Source organism: Staurois parvus, unplaced genomic scaffold (assembly GCF_062004578.1).
Source record: "Staurois parvus isolate SC_StPar_1 unplaced genomic scaffold, SC_StPar_1.0 ptg000489l, whole genome shotgun sequence".
Classification (NCBI taxonomy): domain Eukaryota; kingdom Metazoa; phylum Chordata; class Amphibia; order Anura; family Ranidae; genus Staurois; species Staurois parvus.
The window spans coordinates 561,876-578,844 of NW_028318285.1; the positions used below are offsets into that span (position 1 = coordinate 561,876).

At 42.0% G+C, this 16,969-nt stretch overlaps 1 protein-coding gene across 1 annotated transcript in view; it reads right to left on the reverse strand.

The window, feature by feature from the left end:
• The window catches only part of HMG20B (high mobility group 20B), a 981,246-nt gene that overhangs the window by 442,343 nt on the left and 521,934 nt on the right, over positions 1-16,969 (reverse strand). Inside the window, exon 6 of the mRNA XM_089689659.1 lies at positions 12,734-12,786. Coding sequence (XP_089545785.1) covers positions 12,734-12,786 — 53 coding nt within the window. The remainder of the gene's footprint in view (positions 1-12,733; positions 12,787-16,969) is intronic.

Below are 16,969 nucleotides of genomic sequence, written 5' to 3' on the forward strand. Positions count from 1 at the left end.
GACATACCGGACCTCTGACTGTTACTCTGATTCTTATGAACAATTGGACCCGGAGCAGTTGCAGCCAAACCCCCTTTCCTTCCTCCCCCCCCTTTTTTTCTCGCTCTCTCTATCCTACACTTTTACCATTACCTTCTCACTTCTTTGAGTTTTGGTGAACTTGATTACCAGAAGACCCACAGGTACAACTACAGTTCTTCAGATTACACCCCCAGGGGTGGACATCCAACTACCCGCTGCTATCACCATCCTTTCACCGTGTATTGCTTTGCATTCTGTAGTTTGAGGGACTATATGAGGATTGGCTGATTCATGTACCCAATTGTTACGTTCACATCATTCTTCATGTCTGTTTTTTTTGGATTATGTGTTTTGTTTATTCTTGTTTTCAGCATTGTTATGTGATGAAACTATATATGCTTCATATGTATATCCCAACAGGGGATACTGGCATCTTTTCATGATCCGAATGTAACCTGTATATGTTATCATTGTGCCTCTTTTCTCTGCTTTTCAAGAATTGGCATAAGTATTGTTTTAAAATAGTAGGGTTGGATGATTTATATGTGAAAATGTGAAGTGTTGGTATGTGAGCTCTGTGGTGTGGGATTGTGGTGCATTTTTCTGTGTGAGGCCAACTTTGTTTAAAACCCAGCTGAAACTACAGTGCAGCTGTCCTGTCACTACTCTTCTTATAACTCTATACTCTGTACACCACTCTTACTTTTCATTCACTACTGGTGGTACTGGGTCATGCCAGGTCTGCTCTCATCAGCAGCGGCTTTACTTAATCTTAATCTATCAACCAACAGCACAACCTTTCACTCAGTCTGTCAACATATATATGTGAAACCTGGTCCTGATCTGGCCCCTCATGAAGCTGGAATTAATGAGGGAGGCCCTGCTATAATGGAGGGATGCATCACAGAGTCCGTTCTGGCTGAGGGGGAAAATAGAGGTGAGCACACGGAGGAGGAGATGTAGCAAGGCCCAAGCTTCCTCAAGCATGAGATGGAGGATACCAAGTCCCTTGCCCTGACTGAGGACATTGGGGTTTTTTATAGTGATCCCACTTCACCTGAGTCAGACCTGGCTATTGACTCTAAATCTTCATCTACAGTCAGGTCCATAAATATTGGGACATCAACACAATTCTAACATTTTTGGCTCTATACACCACCACAATGGATTTGAAATGAAACAAACAAGATGTGCTTTAACTGTAGACTGTCAGCTTTAATTTGAGGGTATTTACATCTAAATCAGGTGAACGGTGTAGGAATTACAACAGTTTGCATATGTGTCTCCCACTTGTTAAGGGACCAAAACTAATGGGACAATTGGCTTCTCAACTGTTCCATGGCCAGGTGTGTGTTATTCCCTCATTTTCCCAATTACAATGAGCAGATAAAAGGTCCAGAGTTCACTTCAAGTGTGCTATTTGCATTTGGAATCTGTTGCTGTCAACTCTCAAGATGAGATCCAAAGAGCTGTCACTATCAGTAAAGCCATCATTAGGCTGAAAAAACAAAACAAACCCATCAGAGAGATAGCAAAAACATTAGGCATGGCCAAAACAACTGTTTGGAACATTCTTAAAAAGAAGCAACGCACCGGTGAGCTCAGCAACACCAAAAGACCCGGAAGACCACGGAAAAAAACTGTGGTGGATGACCGAAGAATTCTTTCCCTAGTGAAGAAAACACCCTTCACAACAGTTGGCCAGATTAAGAACATTCTCCAGGACGTAGGTGTATGTGTGTCAAAGTCAACAATCAAGAGAAGACTTCGCCAGAGTGAATACAGAGGGTTCACCACAAGATGTAAACCATTGGTGAGCCTCAAAAACAGGAAGGCCAGATTAGAGTTTGCCAAACGACATCTAAAAAAGCCTTCACAGTTCTGGAACAACATCCTATGGACAGATGAGACCAAGATCAACTTGTACCAGAGTAATGGGAAGAGAAGAGTATGGAGAAGGAAAGGAACTGCTCATGATCCTAAGCATACCACCTCATCAGTGAAGCATGGTGGTGGTAGTGTCATGGCGTGGGCATGTATGGCTTCCAATGGAACTGGTTCTCTTGTATTTATTGATGATGTGACTACTGACAAAAGCAGTAGGATGAATTCTGAAGTGTTTCGGGCAATATTATCTGCTCATATTCAGCCAAATGCCTCAGAACTCATTGGACGCCGCTTCACAGTGCAGATGGACAATGACCCAAAGCATACTGCAAAAGCAACCAAAGAGTTTTTTAAGGGAAAGAAGTGGAATGTTATGCAATGGCCAAGTCAATCACCTGACCTGAATCCGACTGAGCATGCATTTCACTTGCTGAAGAAAAAACTGAAGGGAGAATGCCCCAAGAACAAGCAGGATTTGAAGACAGTTGCAGTAGAGGCCTGGCAGAGCATCACCAGGGATGAAACCCAGTGTCTGGTGATGTCTATGCGTTTCAGACTTCAGGCTGTAATTGACTGAAAAGGATTTGCAACCAAGTATTAAAAAGTGAAAGTTTGATTTATGATTATCATTCTGTCCCATTACTTGTGGTCCCTTAACAAGTGGGAGGCACATATGCAAACTGTTGTAATTCCTACACTGTTCACCTGATTTAGATGTAAATACCATCAAATTAAAGCTGACAGTCTGCAATTAAAGCACATCTTATTCGTTTGATTTCAAATCCATTGTGGTGGTGTATAGAGCCAAAAATTTTAGAATTGTGTCAATGTCCCAATATTTATGGACCTGACTGTACATCGTTTGCCACTTCCGGTCAAGTCGCTAGTCTACAGACTGTGATGGGGTACACTAAGCCTACACCCAAGAGCATGCAGAAAAAAGGGAATGACGGAAGTTCAAGGCAGAAGGTGTGAGGGTGGAAAAGATGTCTCTAGAAGTTTGAGGACAAGGTTGAGAGGAAAGTTAGCCAAAATATGACATCTCTGTGCTCTTCCTCATATTTTTTTAATTGCTGCTGAGGGTTTCCTCTATAAATGTGAGAAATATTGGCTCCTCACCCAGGAAGGCAGCAATCTATAATTGCCTGGTTAGCCATAAGTGTAACATTTACTGCTAGAGGAGCCCATTTCTCCCAAGTAGTCCTTTGGGGATTCTGTGTGGTCCCTGAATAAAACATCAAAAATAGTGGGGTATGGGTTCTGTTTAAAAATAAACAGATTAAGGTTAAAAAGAAGGCGAACATTGAGGAGGGGGAGGTTGGGACTTTTTGAAAAAATTGGTTTATTTTTGGGAAGGAGAGAACCAACAAATATTGTGGATGATTTTAATTGTATATTATATGAGGGGGATAGGTGTGGTGGAAAGGGAGATATACCGTATTTTTCGCACCATAAGACGCACTTTTTTCCCCCCCAAAAAGGGGGGAAAATGTCAGTGCGTCTTATGGAGCGAATATAAAGCGGCCGGTCCGGTATTTTTGCGGCCACCATGTCAGAATACCGGGCCGGCCGCTCAGCTGTTGTCTCCTGCAGGGCCTTACCTGTTCCTCGCTCCAGCGCTTCACAGTCTTCCCGCGCTGGCTTCTGTGACAGCCGGGTGCCCACTGCGCATGTGCTGCGCTTTGTGAATGATCCGGTGTCTTCTGGGACACATGAAGGGTCCCAGAAGGCGCCGGGCCATTCACAAAGCAAAGCGCTTCTCGCACCTGCGCAGTGGGCACCCGGCTGTCACAGAAGCCGGCCCGGGAAGAAGAGGAAAGGCAACTCCGCGGAAGTGGGAGCGGGTACCTGTCAAATTCAGGTAACCGCTCCCCCTCCCTTCCCAAAGGTCAGCAGTCTCTGGTCATCCCCTGCACTGTCTGCAGTCTCTGGTCATTCCCTGCACTGTCTGCAGTCTCTGGTCATCCCTGCACTGTCCGCAGTCTCTGGTCATTCCCTGCACTGTGTCCGCAGTCTCTGGTCATTCCCTGCACTGTCTGCAGTCTCTGGTCATCCCTGTACTGTCCGCAGTCTCTGGTCATTCCCTGCACTGTGTCCGCAGTCTCTGGTCATTCCCTGCACTGTGTCCGCAGTCTCTGGTCATTCCCTGCACTGTGTCCGCAGTCTCTGGTCATTCCCTGCACTGTGTCCGCAGTCTCTGGTCATTCCCTGCACTGTGTCCGCAGTCTCTGGTCATTCCCTGCACTGTCTGCAGTCTCTGGTCATTCCCTGCACTGTCCGCAGTCTCTGGTCATTCCCTGTACTGTGTCCGCAGTCTCTGGTCATCTCCTGAACTGTGTCCGCAGTCTCTAGTCATCCCCTGTACTGTGTCCGCAGTCTCTGGTCATCTCCTGCACTGTGTCCGCAGTCTCTGGTCATTCCCTGTACTGTGTCCGCAGTCTCTGGTCATCTGCACTATGTCTGCAGTCTCTGGTCATCTCCTGTACTATGTCCGCAGTCTCTGGTCATCTCCTATACTGTGTCTGCAGTCTCTGGTCATCTCCTGTACTGTGTCCGCAGTCTCTGGTCATCTCCTGCACTGTGTCCGCAGTCTCTGGTCATCTCCTGCACTGTTTCTGCAGTCTCTGGTCATCTCCTGTACTGTGTCCGCAGTCTCTGGTCATCTCCTGTACTGTGTCCGCAGTCTCTGGTCATCTCCTGTACTGTTTCCGCAGTCTCTGGTCATCTCCTGTACTGTGTCCGCAGTCTCTGGTCATCTCCTGTACTGTGTCCGCAGTCTCTGGTCATCTCCTGCACTGTTTCTGCAGTCTCTGGTCATCTCCTGTACTGTGTCCGCAGTCTCTGGTCATCTCCTGTACTGTTTCTGCAGTCTCTGGTCATCTCCTGTACTATGTCTGCAGTCTCTGGTCATCTCCTGTACTGTGTCCGCAGTCTCTGGTCATCTCCTGCACTGTTTCTGCAGTCTCTGGTCATCTCCTGTACTGTGTCTGCAGTCTCTGGTCATCTCCTGTACTGTGTCCGCAGTCTCTGGTCATCTCCTGTACTGTTTCTGCAGTCTCTGGTCATCTCCTGTACTGTGTCCGCAGTCTCTGGTCATCTCCTGTACTGTGTCCGCAGTCTCTGGTCATCTCATGTACTGTGTCCGCAGTCTCTGGTCATCCCCTGTACTGTGTCTGCAGTCCATTGGTTCAGAATATTTTTTTTTCTTGTTTTTCACCTCTAAAACCTAGGTGCGTCTTATGGTCAGGTGCGTCTTATGGAGCGAAAAATACGGTAAGTCTTTTTCAAATGGGGAATGGGGTAATATGGGGTAATATGGGTGGTGTACATAATGGGGATAGGTGGGGGGGGGAGTTCTGGTGAAGGTGTAAGAGGGGGTGATGGTGGCGGGATGACAAAACTGTTAAAAGAATTGAGATATGATAAATACTTTTGGTTTTGGGGATGTGGGGAAGGTGGTGGTTTCACTTATTTTAGTGATCGTGAAACCGTATGTTCACAGATCAATTTTTGTTTTTTATCCAGGAACTGGGAGGTTGAATCCTTTGACATTTAGCGAGAGCTTTTCACGGACCATTGCAGGATTGAATGTGTTTTAAGTATAAATACAAAAAATATAAGTGTAGCGCTCTCTAACAAAACAGTGACTAGAATGCCCAGTAGGGAATAATAATGTAATAATGTGGAAAAAACAACCAAGAAAATGTGATCCAATAATGGATAAATAACACAAGTGAATAGCCACAATATTAAGTATTGATATGTATTGAAAACACACCTGTGATCCCAGCATTGGGAAATAAATCCTGCACAAAAAGTGACAAACAAGTGCTCCGTGTCCAAACACTTAAATCAAATAACAAAAATATAAATAAATATAAACCCCTAAAATATAATTGATCAAATAATATGCAAAATGGTGAAAAAAATTTACAAATATATATATATAAATAAATCTCCTGAAAAAATATATGAATCCAATCTGACAATACGTGACACCAGTGTCCACAAAAATATATAGAGAACATGCAGGTGATTCTTGTGCGGTCTAGCCTCTGGTGATGTATCCACACACAGCTAGATTGGCTCCTCACCTCCTTACCATGACCCTAAAAGGGCCTACACGCCTTTGGGATCACTCCTGGATCCTCCCAGATCAAATCATATCCTCCAGGCAATTTCAGAGGAGAAGAAACAGCATATGCCTTCCAGACCAGCTCGATATTCCCCTTTAAATGGCTCTAATCAATAAGACCAGCTCCCACAGGATCCATAAAGAGAAAGAACTCCCATAGCATGATATCATTTATTATGCAATAAAATGAGATATAACCAAAGCACTCACATTATTACGCATCTTGTACATAGCCTTAGAACCTCATGTGATAGGTGTACTTGCATGGGTTCTTTTGAGAGTCCAAAGATGGCGTTTACGCCAGAGTGATGTCACCTACGCGTTGCGTCACTGTCACGTGACTTCATCAGCTAAGTCATGAATGAAATCACTCATGATGAAGTCAAGTGACGGTGACGCAACGTGTAGGCGACATCATTTCCGGCGCCGACACCATCTTTGGACTCTCAAAAGAACCCATGCAAGTAAATAATAAGTTGAATGGTGGAAAATTAGTGGTTTTTGATGGGTAAATATGTGAGTGTGTGTGTACAGGTAAGCAAGAAAGTGAATTTGGCTGGGTGCATGTTAAGGCTTCTCCATCAAGATCAATAACACAACCATCAGTCCCTCCCCTCATGCCAGGATGCTAGGTGTATTCCTAGACTCCCATCTGTCCTTTCAGCTCCAAATCACTGTCCAAATCTTGTAGACGTCACCTCAGCAACATCTCCAAGATACGCCCGTTCCTAACCTCGGAAACTACTAAGCAACGAATGCAGGCCATAGACGGGTCGTTTATCGGCCAAATTTTTGTCCGAACGAAAAATTGGCTGATATTCACACCGTTAGTGGGGCAATGCCATCGGCCATTTTTTGCGGATCTTCTAGTTTCTGTTTATCGGTCATGCTGGAAAATCCACAAAAAAATGTCCGTTTTTCGTAAGCATTGGTGGCAGCATCCATGGCAGCAACAACCGATTTTTCGTTTATCAGCCGATGAACAGCCCATCTATGGCCAGCCTTATTCACTCCCTTGTTATCTCTCGCCTTGACTATTGTAACTCCCTCATTGGCCTACCTCTTCTGAAGCTATCCCCTCTTCAGTCTATCATGAATGCTGCTGCCAGACTCTTCCACCTTACTAACCGTTCCGTATCTGCCACCCCTCTCTGCCAATCCCTCCACTGGCTTCCCATTGCCCAACGGATAAAATTCAAAACATTAACATATAAAGCCATTTATAACTCTGCCCCAAATTACATCACCAATCTTGTCTCCAAATAACACCCAAACCGTACTCTCCGCTCCTCGCACGACCTCCTGCTCTCTAGTCTCCTCCTCCCATGCTAGTCTCCAGGACTTCTCAAGGGCTTCCCCCATCCTCTGGAACTCTCTACCCTAATATATCAGACTATTGCCTACTTTGCTCAATTTTAGGCGATCTCTGAAAACCTATCTCTACAGGGAAGCCTATCCTGCCCTCAGCTAATAATGGAATCTTCTACTCCTCCTACCAGTCCATCCCCCACAGTTACTAACTTTTGTACCACTAGCTCCTCCCTCTTAGATTGCAAGCTCCAAGGAGCAGGGCCCTCCTAACCCTCTTGTATTGAACTGTATTGTTGCTGCATTTTCTCCTGTTATATTGTAAAGCGCTGAGCAAACTGTTGGCATTATATAAATCCTGTATAATAATAATAAGGCTTGCGAGTGGTAGTGTTTTAACCACTTCCAGACCGGACACTTTTACCCCCTTCCTGACCAGGGCAATTTTCAGCTTTTAGCGCTATCACACTTTGAATGACAATTGCGCGGTCATGCAACACTGTACCCAAATGAATTTTTTACCATTTTTTTGAGATAGATAAAGCTTTATTTTGGTGGTATTTATTCACCACTGGGATTTGTATTTTTTTTTGCTATGTAAATGAAATGTCCAAAAAATTTGAAAAAAAGTGTTTTTTTTTATAAAATTTTGCAAATAAATAATATTTCATCATAAATCTTAGCCACAATTTATTCCGTTATCTTTTTAGTAAAAAAAAAAAATCCAAATTAGTTTATAAGCAAAAATTATAATTTTTAAACATTTTTTTTTACATTCTTATTTTATTTTTTTATATTATTATTTTTTTTTTTTATTTTTTTTTTTTACATACTGTCACCCTAGCAGTACAGTGTCACCATGGTGTGGGGTGATGAAGATTTTTTTTTTTTTTTTTTACACTGATTGCTTTTACACCCATATAGGATATAAAAGCAATCATTTCTCTTTCTCTCTGTGTGCATTCTTGCACTCATTGAAAAGAACTGAGTGAGCTGTGATTGGTCATAGCTTGTCACATGGTACAAGGCTTTTGTGAATAGCCTTGTACCATGTGACCTCTGTGATCATTCACAGATTTCACACATAGTAAGCAATGATGTCAGAAGTGACATCTTGCTTACTACTTTGCATGTGATCACTGATTGGCCAATCAGTGATCACATGATCGGGACCTCGTACAGAGGTCCCGTCCGACGATCAGTGTTTCACTGTGTCCGGAGGACACAGCGGGCACCAGATCGCGGTGCTGCGCGCTCCCAGGGAGCGCGCACAAGCAGGGTGCGGGGAGGCCGTTTATAGACGGCCACCCGACCCTGCAGTGCCACCGTCCGGCCGTTTATATACAACGGCCGGTCGGGAAGTGGTTAAGAAAATATGGTTTGTTTTTAAATGATTTGAGAAAACCTGTATGCTTTAATTCACCATGGTTTTATATAAAAATAGAAAGGTGCATGAGGAAGTATGGATTGCAGGCTATATCAAGGAAATATGGTTTGAGAATAAGAGAGTAATGGATCTGTTGGATAGGAGGGAAGAGATGGAAGGGATTGGTGGGGTTTCAGTTGGAAAGTGTGAGAAAGTATGGTTGAATGTGAGCTGTAAGGAACTGGATAATTGACAGAAAGATATTGCATAGATGTGTGTTCATGGTTGTCTGCCTACAAGAGAGTTTCAGAGGGGGTTTGTTAATAGTGAGGTGTGTACAAGGGAGGAGTGTTGGAAAGTGGAAGGGGTGGTGCATGTGTTTAGGGAGTGTGATTTTGTGGGGGTTATGAATAATGTATGGGAGGCTTGATGATTTTGTCATGTGGAAATTTGTTTTACGTCTACATTTTAAAGACTGTTAAATACAACAATACATATATATACATATATATATATATATATATATATATATACACACATATATATACAGTGGGGTACAAAAGTATTTAGTCAGCCACCAATTGTGCAAATTCTCCCACTTAAAAAGATGAGAGAGGCCTGTAATTGGCATCATAGGTAGACCTCAACTATGAGAGACAAAATGAGAAAAAAAATCCAGACAATCACATTGGCTGATTTGGAAAGAAATTATTTGCAAATTATGGTGGAAAATAAGCATTTGGTCACCTACAAACAAACAAGATTTCTGGCTCTCACAGACCTGTACCATCTTCTTTAAGAGGCTCCTCTGTCTTGCACTCATTACCTGTATCAATGGCACCGGTTTGAACTTGTTATCAGTATAAAAGACACCTGTCCTCCACAACCTCAAACAGTCACACTCCAAACTCCACTATGGTGAAGACCAAAGAGCTGTTGAATTACACCAGAAACAAAATTGTAGACCTGCACCAGGCTGGGAAGACTGCATCTGCAATAGGCAAGCAGCTTGGTGTGAACAAATCAACTGTGGGAGCATTAATTAGAAAATGGAAGACATACAAGACCACTGATAATCTCCCTCGATCTGGGGTTGCACGCAAGATCTCACCCCGTGGGGTCAAAATGATCACAAGAACGGTGAGCAAAAATCCCAGGACCACACGGGGGGACCTAGTGAATGACCTGCAGAGAGCTGGGACCAACGTAACAAAGGCTACCATCAGTAACACACTACGCTGCCAGGGACTCAGATCCTGCAGTGCCAGACATGTCCCCCTGCTTAAGCTAGTACATATCCGGGCCTGTCTGAAGTTTGCTAGAGAGCATTTGGATGATCCAGAAGAGGATTGGGAGAATGTCATATGGTCAGATGAAACCAAAACAGAACTGTTTGGTAGAAACACAACTCGTCGTATTTGGAGGAGAGAGAATGCAGAGTTGCATCCAAAGAACACCATACCTACTGTGAAGCATGGGGGTGGCAACATCATGCTTTAGGGCTGTTTCTCCGCAAAGGGACCAGGACAACTGATCCATGTACAGGACAGAATGAATGGGGCCATGTATCCTGAGATTTTAGGTGCAAACCTCCTTCCATCAGCAAGGGCACTAAAGATGAAACGTGGCTGGGTCTTCCAACATGACAATGATCCCAAACATACCGCCCGGGCAACGAAGGAGTGGCTTTGTAAGAAGCATTTCAAGGTCCTGGAGTGGCCTAGCCAGTCTCCAGATCTCAACCCCATAGAAAACGTTTGGAGGGAGTTGAAAGTCCGTGTTGCCCAGCGACAGCCCCAAAACATCTGCAAATAATCCGAAATCCTCCTGCGCTATACAAATGGAACTACTAAACCTCTTCTCTAGCTGCCAGCACTCAAAACTGATACCAAAAGCAGTGTGAATAAATTGTAAAAAAGTAGTGCAGCGCTCAAAACAACTACAACTCAAGAATAATACAAATGACAAAAAAATCAACAGTGATATATATTAGTGCCAACCCTTAAAAAATAAAAAATTAAGTGCCAAACCATGACCATAAACATAATGTGCATACATTTAATAAATATTGCTTCAAAAAATATTGCTTCAAAAAAATTGTCCAATAAGGAAAAAAAACTTTAGCAGTGCTCACAAAGTGCCACACAAATAAAACCACATATGTGTATAAATAAAGAACAATGTCCTTTCGGTGAAAAGAAAAATATATATATTCATGCGACGTGCAGCTGTGATAACGAATAAAACCGTGACTGTGCCAAACTCCTTCCGTAAATGGCTAAATTGCCCCCTCACCTCCTCCTACTGACCCCGAAGGGCCAACAGGCTTGCAGGATCACCTGGATCCTTATTTTGTCAAGGCCAGCAGCTTCCTTCCTTCCCTGGATCTCCTCAGCAGGGTTCCAAAGAGCCCCTATTCAGTCAGGGCAGTCCTGAAGAGTAATAGCTCACCAATCCAGTGAGCCAAAGAAATACTCTCTAAGTGTAGTATTAAATCCACTTGTTTTATTTTCAAAGAGTAAAAAAGGATAACACTCACATTGCAGACAATCTTCCCTCCTCACTGATGTGTGGGTGTACTGCATGCGAATGGGACCTCTTGGGTGTAGCAAGATGGCGTCTCACGCCGGAAATGCGTCACCACGCACCGGAACTACGGACTCGCGTACCTACGCGTTACGTCACCGTCTGCTCGTGACTTCATCTGGGACCCAGATGAAGTCACGAGCAGATGGTGACGTAACGCGTAGGTACGCGAGTCCGTAGTTCCGGTGCGTGGTGACGCATTTCCGGCGTGAGACGCCATCTTGCTACACCCAAGAGGTCCCATTCGCATGCAGTACACCCACACATCAGTGAGGAGGAAAGATTGTCTGCAATGTGAGTGTTATCCTTTTTTACTCTTTGAAAATAAAACAAGTGGATTTAATACTACACTTAGAGAGTATTTCTTTGGCTCACTGGATTGGTGAGCTATTACTCTTCAGGACTGCCCTGACTGAATAGGGGCTCTTTGGAACCCTGCTGAGGAGATCCAGGGAAGGAAGGAAGCTGCTGGCCTTGACAAAATAAGGATCCAGGTGATCCTGCAAGCCTGTTGGCCCTTCGGGGTCAGTAGGAGGAGGTGAGGGGGCAATTTAGCCATTTACGGAAGGAGTTTGGCACAGTCACGGTTTTATTCATTATCACAGCTGCACGTCGCATGAATATATATATTTTTCTTTTCACCGAAAGGACATTGTTCTTTATTTATACACATATGTGGTTTTATTTGTGTGGCACTTTGTGAGCACTGCTAAAGTTTTTTTTCCTTATTGGACAATTTTTTTGAAGCAATATTTATTAAATGTATGCACATTATGTTTATGGTCATGGTTTGGCACTTAATTTTTTATTTTTTATTTTTTAAGGGTTGGCACTAATATATATCACTGTTGATTTTTTTGTCATTTGTATTATTCTTGAGTTGTAGTTGTTTTGAGCGCTGCACTACTTTTTTACAAAGCCCCAAAACATCACTGCTCTAGAGGAGATCTGCATGGAGGAATGGGTCAACATACCAGCAACAGTGTGTGCCAACCTTGTGAAGACTTACAGGAAACGTTTGACCTCTGTCATTGCCAACAAAGGATATATATAAAGTATTGAGATGAACTTTTGATATTGACCAAATACTTATTTTCCACCATAATTTGCAAATAAATTCTTTCCAAATCAGCCAATGTGATTGTCTGGATTTTTTTTCTCATTTTGTCTCTCATAGTTGAGGTCTACCTATGATGCCAATTACAGGCCTCTCTCATCTTTTTAAAGTGGGAGAACTTGCACAATTGGTGGCTGACTAAATACTTTTTTGCCCCACTGTATATATATAAAAATCTGCAGCAATATTTCCATTAGGAGTTCAGGCACCACTTATCAAAGGGTCCCCCAGGAGCTGTACACATTCATATGAGTTTTCTTCCTTTTTTTTTTCAAAAAACACTATAGATACTTTTTTAACAATATAAACTCACTTTTCGCGTGTGTCCGTTCAACAAAGTGCTGACAGATGATGTACGGCTTTCTTCTGTGGGATGGAAAATAGACAAATTTAGGTCTCAAGTTCTGCAAAACTCACATGTACTAATTTGTTTTTCTACATATCTATCATTCAAATCAAAACAGAATCTAAGTGTAATGCTGGTCATAGCAAAAATGGCTTTTGACAATGCAACAGCTTTAAGCTTAGATAGCAATTGGGATGTAATATGTAAAAGTTGTTTTTTTTTTTACATTTTGGGTAAATGCAAGAAAACAGGTGAAACAATCACAGGCTCCCATGGTAGTTTACCACTTCCCCTCCTGAGGATTTACCCCCGTTCCTGACCAGGCCTCTTTTTGCTACTCGGCGCTGCACTAATTCAACTGATAATTGAGCGGTCATGCAATGCTGCACCCAAATGAAATTTACGTCCTTTTTTCACACAAATAGAGCTTTCTTTCTGTGGTATTTGATCACCTGTGCACTTTTTATTTTTCACGCTATAAACAAAAAAAGACCGAAAATTTTGAAGAAAAAAATATTTTTTACTTTCAGCTATAAAAAATATATAGTAAACTCAAAGTTAGTTATAAATTTAGGCCAAAATGTATTCTGCTACATGTTTTTGGTAAAAAAAAATCCCAATAAGTATATATTGATTGCTTTGTGTGAAAGTTATAGCGTCTACAAACTATGGTATAGATTCTGCAATTTACGCAATTTTTTTTCTATACAGCGCTGAGCTAGTTTAACGGACAATTGCACGGTCATGCAATACGGTACATAAATGAAATTTATGTCCTTTTTTCACACAAATAGAGCTTTAATTGGTGGTATTTGATCACCTGTGCAATGTTTATTTTTGGCGCTATAAACAAAAAAATTTTGAAGAAAAACATTTTTTTTTTAAATATCCAAAAAAACTTAAATTTCGTCATAAATTTAGGCCAAAATGTATTCTGCTACATGTTTTTGGTTAAAAAAATCCCAGTAAGTGTATATTTATTGCTTTGTGTGAAAGTTATAGAATCTACAAACTATGGTATACTGTAGATAATGGAATTTACTCAGCTTTTACTATCTGACTGCTCATCACATTTCTTGAGGTGCTAAAATACCAGGATAGTAGAAACACCCTCAAATTACCCCTTTTTGGAAAGTAGACACCCTAAGCTATCTGCTGAGAGGCATATTGAGTCCATGGAAGATTTATTTTTTTTCCACACGTTTCTGGAAAATGACAAACACATTTTTTATTTTTTTTTTACATAAAGTTGTCATTTAAATGATTTATTTCTCGCACAAGCCATGGGTATATGTGGAATTACACCCCAAAATACATTCTGCTACTTCTACCGAGTATGGGGATACCACAAGTGTGAGACTTTTTGGGAGCCTAGCCACATACAGGAGCCTGAAATCCAATGACCACTTTGAAAGCCTGAAGGTGCGTAACTTCCTCATTTCACTTCCTCATTACCTATCACAGTTTCGAAGGCCCTGACATGCCAGGATAGAACCAAACCCCTCCCAAATGACCCCTTTCTGGAAAATAGACACCCCAAGGAATTTAAAAAGAGGCATGGTGAGTATTTTGCAGATCTAATTTTTTGAAGATCTAATATAAAAAAAGTTTTAGTTTTTTTTCTTCATTTTCCAAAAACTTGTGGCAACAAATGAGATCTGCAAAATACTTACCATGCTTCTTATCAAATTCCTTGGGGTGTCTACTTTCCAAAAAGGGGTCATTTGGGGGGGTTTGGTGCTATCCTGGCATTTCAGGGCCTCCGAAACTGTGATAGGTAGTTTGGAAGTGTAATGAGGAAATAAAGCCCTTTAAAAGCCTGAAGGTGCTTAATGGATTTTGGGGTCCTGTACTTGGCTAGACTGCCAAAATGTCTCTCACATGTGGTACCCCCATACTCGGGAGAAGTAGCAGAATGTATTTTGGGGAGTAATTCCACATATACCCATGGCAAGTGTGAGCAGTAAATCATTTAAGTGACAATTATGTGTAAAAAAACTTGTGGTAAAAAAATAAATTATTGATTCAACATGCCTCTAAGCAAATATTTTGGGGTGTCTACTTTCCAAAAAGGGGTCATTTTGGGGGGGTGGGAGCGTTTTATGCCCAGCATTAGAAGTTTTATGCCACACATCACTCACTCTTCTAACCACCTGAAAATCATGCCTTTTCTGACACTTTTTGTTCACATGAAAAAAATCTGTATTTTTTGCAAGGAAATTAATTTAAACCCCCAAACATTATATATTTTTTTAAAGCAGACCCCCTAGTGAATACAATGGTGGGTAGTACATTTTTTTATGGCACATAGTACTTGCGCAGTAATTTTTCAAACACTATTTTGTTTTTAAAAATACACTTTTTTTACTTTTAATGCAAAAAAACACAATATATTGGCCAATTATTTGGTAAGATATAAAAGATGATGGTATGCTGAGTAAATAGATACCAAACATGACATGCTTTAAAACTGCGAATGCCCCATGCAATGGCGACAAACTGCATACATTTTTAATATCCATAGGCAACGCTTTAAAAGTCTTTAAAAGCTACCATTTTAGATTTACAGAGGAGGTCTAGTGTTAGAATTACTGCCCTTGATCTGACGTTCATGGTGATACCTCACATGTATGGTGTAACCCCTGTTTACATACCACCACAGGGTCAACGCTTGAGCACACAGGTGTGCGTGCATGTGAGCGGCACGTTTTTTTTGTTTTTTTTTCATTATTTTTACACTGTACCTTTCATTTTTTTTTTTTAATCACTTTTAATGCTATCACAGGGAATGCAAATATCCCCTATAACTTCAATGGGCATTGTCATATATTCTTTTTTGAGAAATCTGGGGTCTATCAGACTCTAGATATCTCCTCTGCCCTTACATTATCTAATGAAACCAAGATTGGTGTGATCAGATGCCTTCCCAATTTTCAAATGGCGCTGTTTATATCCTGCGAAACTGAAGTGATGAAATGCTCGTAGCTTCCGAATTCTTAGACTATAGAGATGATTGGCACCACTCTGATCTCCAATCAGCTCCATGGTCAGCTGGCAGAAACACTGTCTGCATTCTCAGGTTCCCCCGATGGACACGGGACTGCCCGAGAAGGCCGTGGAAGGCAGCGGGGGGGCATCAAATCCCGCTGCTTGTAAAAGCAATCCTGCAGCTAATTAGCCACTAAGATTACTTTTACATGAAAGCCGATCGTCGGCTGAAAACAATGATACCAGGATGATGCCTGCAGCTGTAGGCATCATCCTGGTATAGCCATTTAAAGTCCAATGATGTACCAGTACGTCACTGGTCCTTGTTGGGTGTATATGCTATGTTCTTTTTTTTGTATGCAGCCTGTGGACTGAATGAAAAAAAGAGAAGAAATCTCTGCCAGAAAAAGTGTGTGGTATGCCCACCATTAGAATATTCCTCCCTGCATCCACCCACTTCTAATGCTGGGCATACATTAGGTCACACTTTGCCACATGCGCCAGTTCCAAGATTGTACAAATGTCTAAATAGTGGCACGCTTGAATAAAAATTGTCCATGTATAAGTGGTACCCCATATGGAAAAAGGATGACACCCAGTCCCAAACTATCTTTTCACTGCTCCCCATGTAGTCTGGGCATCTGGGGGGCTCCTTGTAAATCCGAAACTTATAAGTATAGCCTGTTGCCCTCTCACAGGTCTTCTACATCTTGACCCCATATTTGGCACGCTTGCTGGGGAGAGATTGTTTAAATGCAAGGCGGCCAGAAATATTAATGAGGGACTCATCAACGAAGATTTTTTGCTGGGGAGTATAGACGTGCAGATTTTTGGTTAAAGTGATTTATGAGGGGCTGAATTTTGTGGAGCCGGTCAAATTCAGGGTCACCCCAAGGACGACAGAGTGTATTGTCGTTGAAATGCATAAAACACATTATACTCTCATATCTATGCCTGGCCATGGCAGCAGAGAACACGGCATATGATGAATCGGGTCTGTGAAACAATTCAACCGTAATTCATTGTTTTAGTAATGCCCATGTTGAGGGTTAGGCCCCAAAAAAAATGTAAATTCGGAAACCGTAATGGGTTTCCATGTGAATGAGCTGGCAAGGTTTGAATTTGGTTTGGCGGTGATAAATTGTTGTGCATATAAATTGCTTTGATCCACAATCAATCCATACTGATCTTCCATGAAAAACAGCTCCAAAAAAT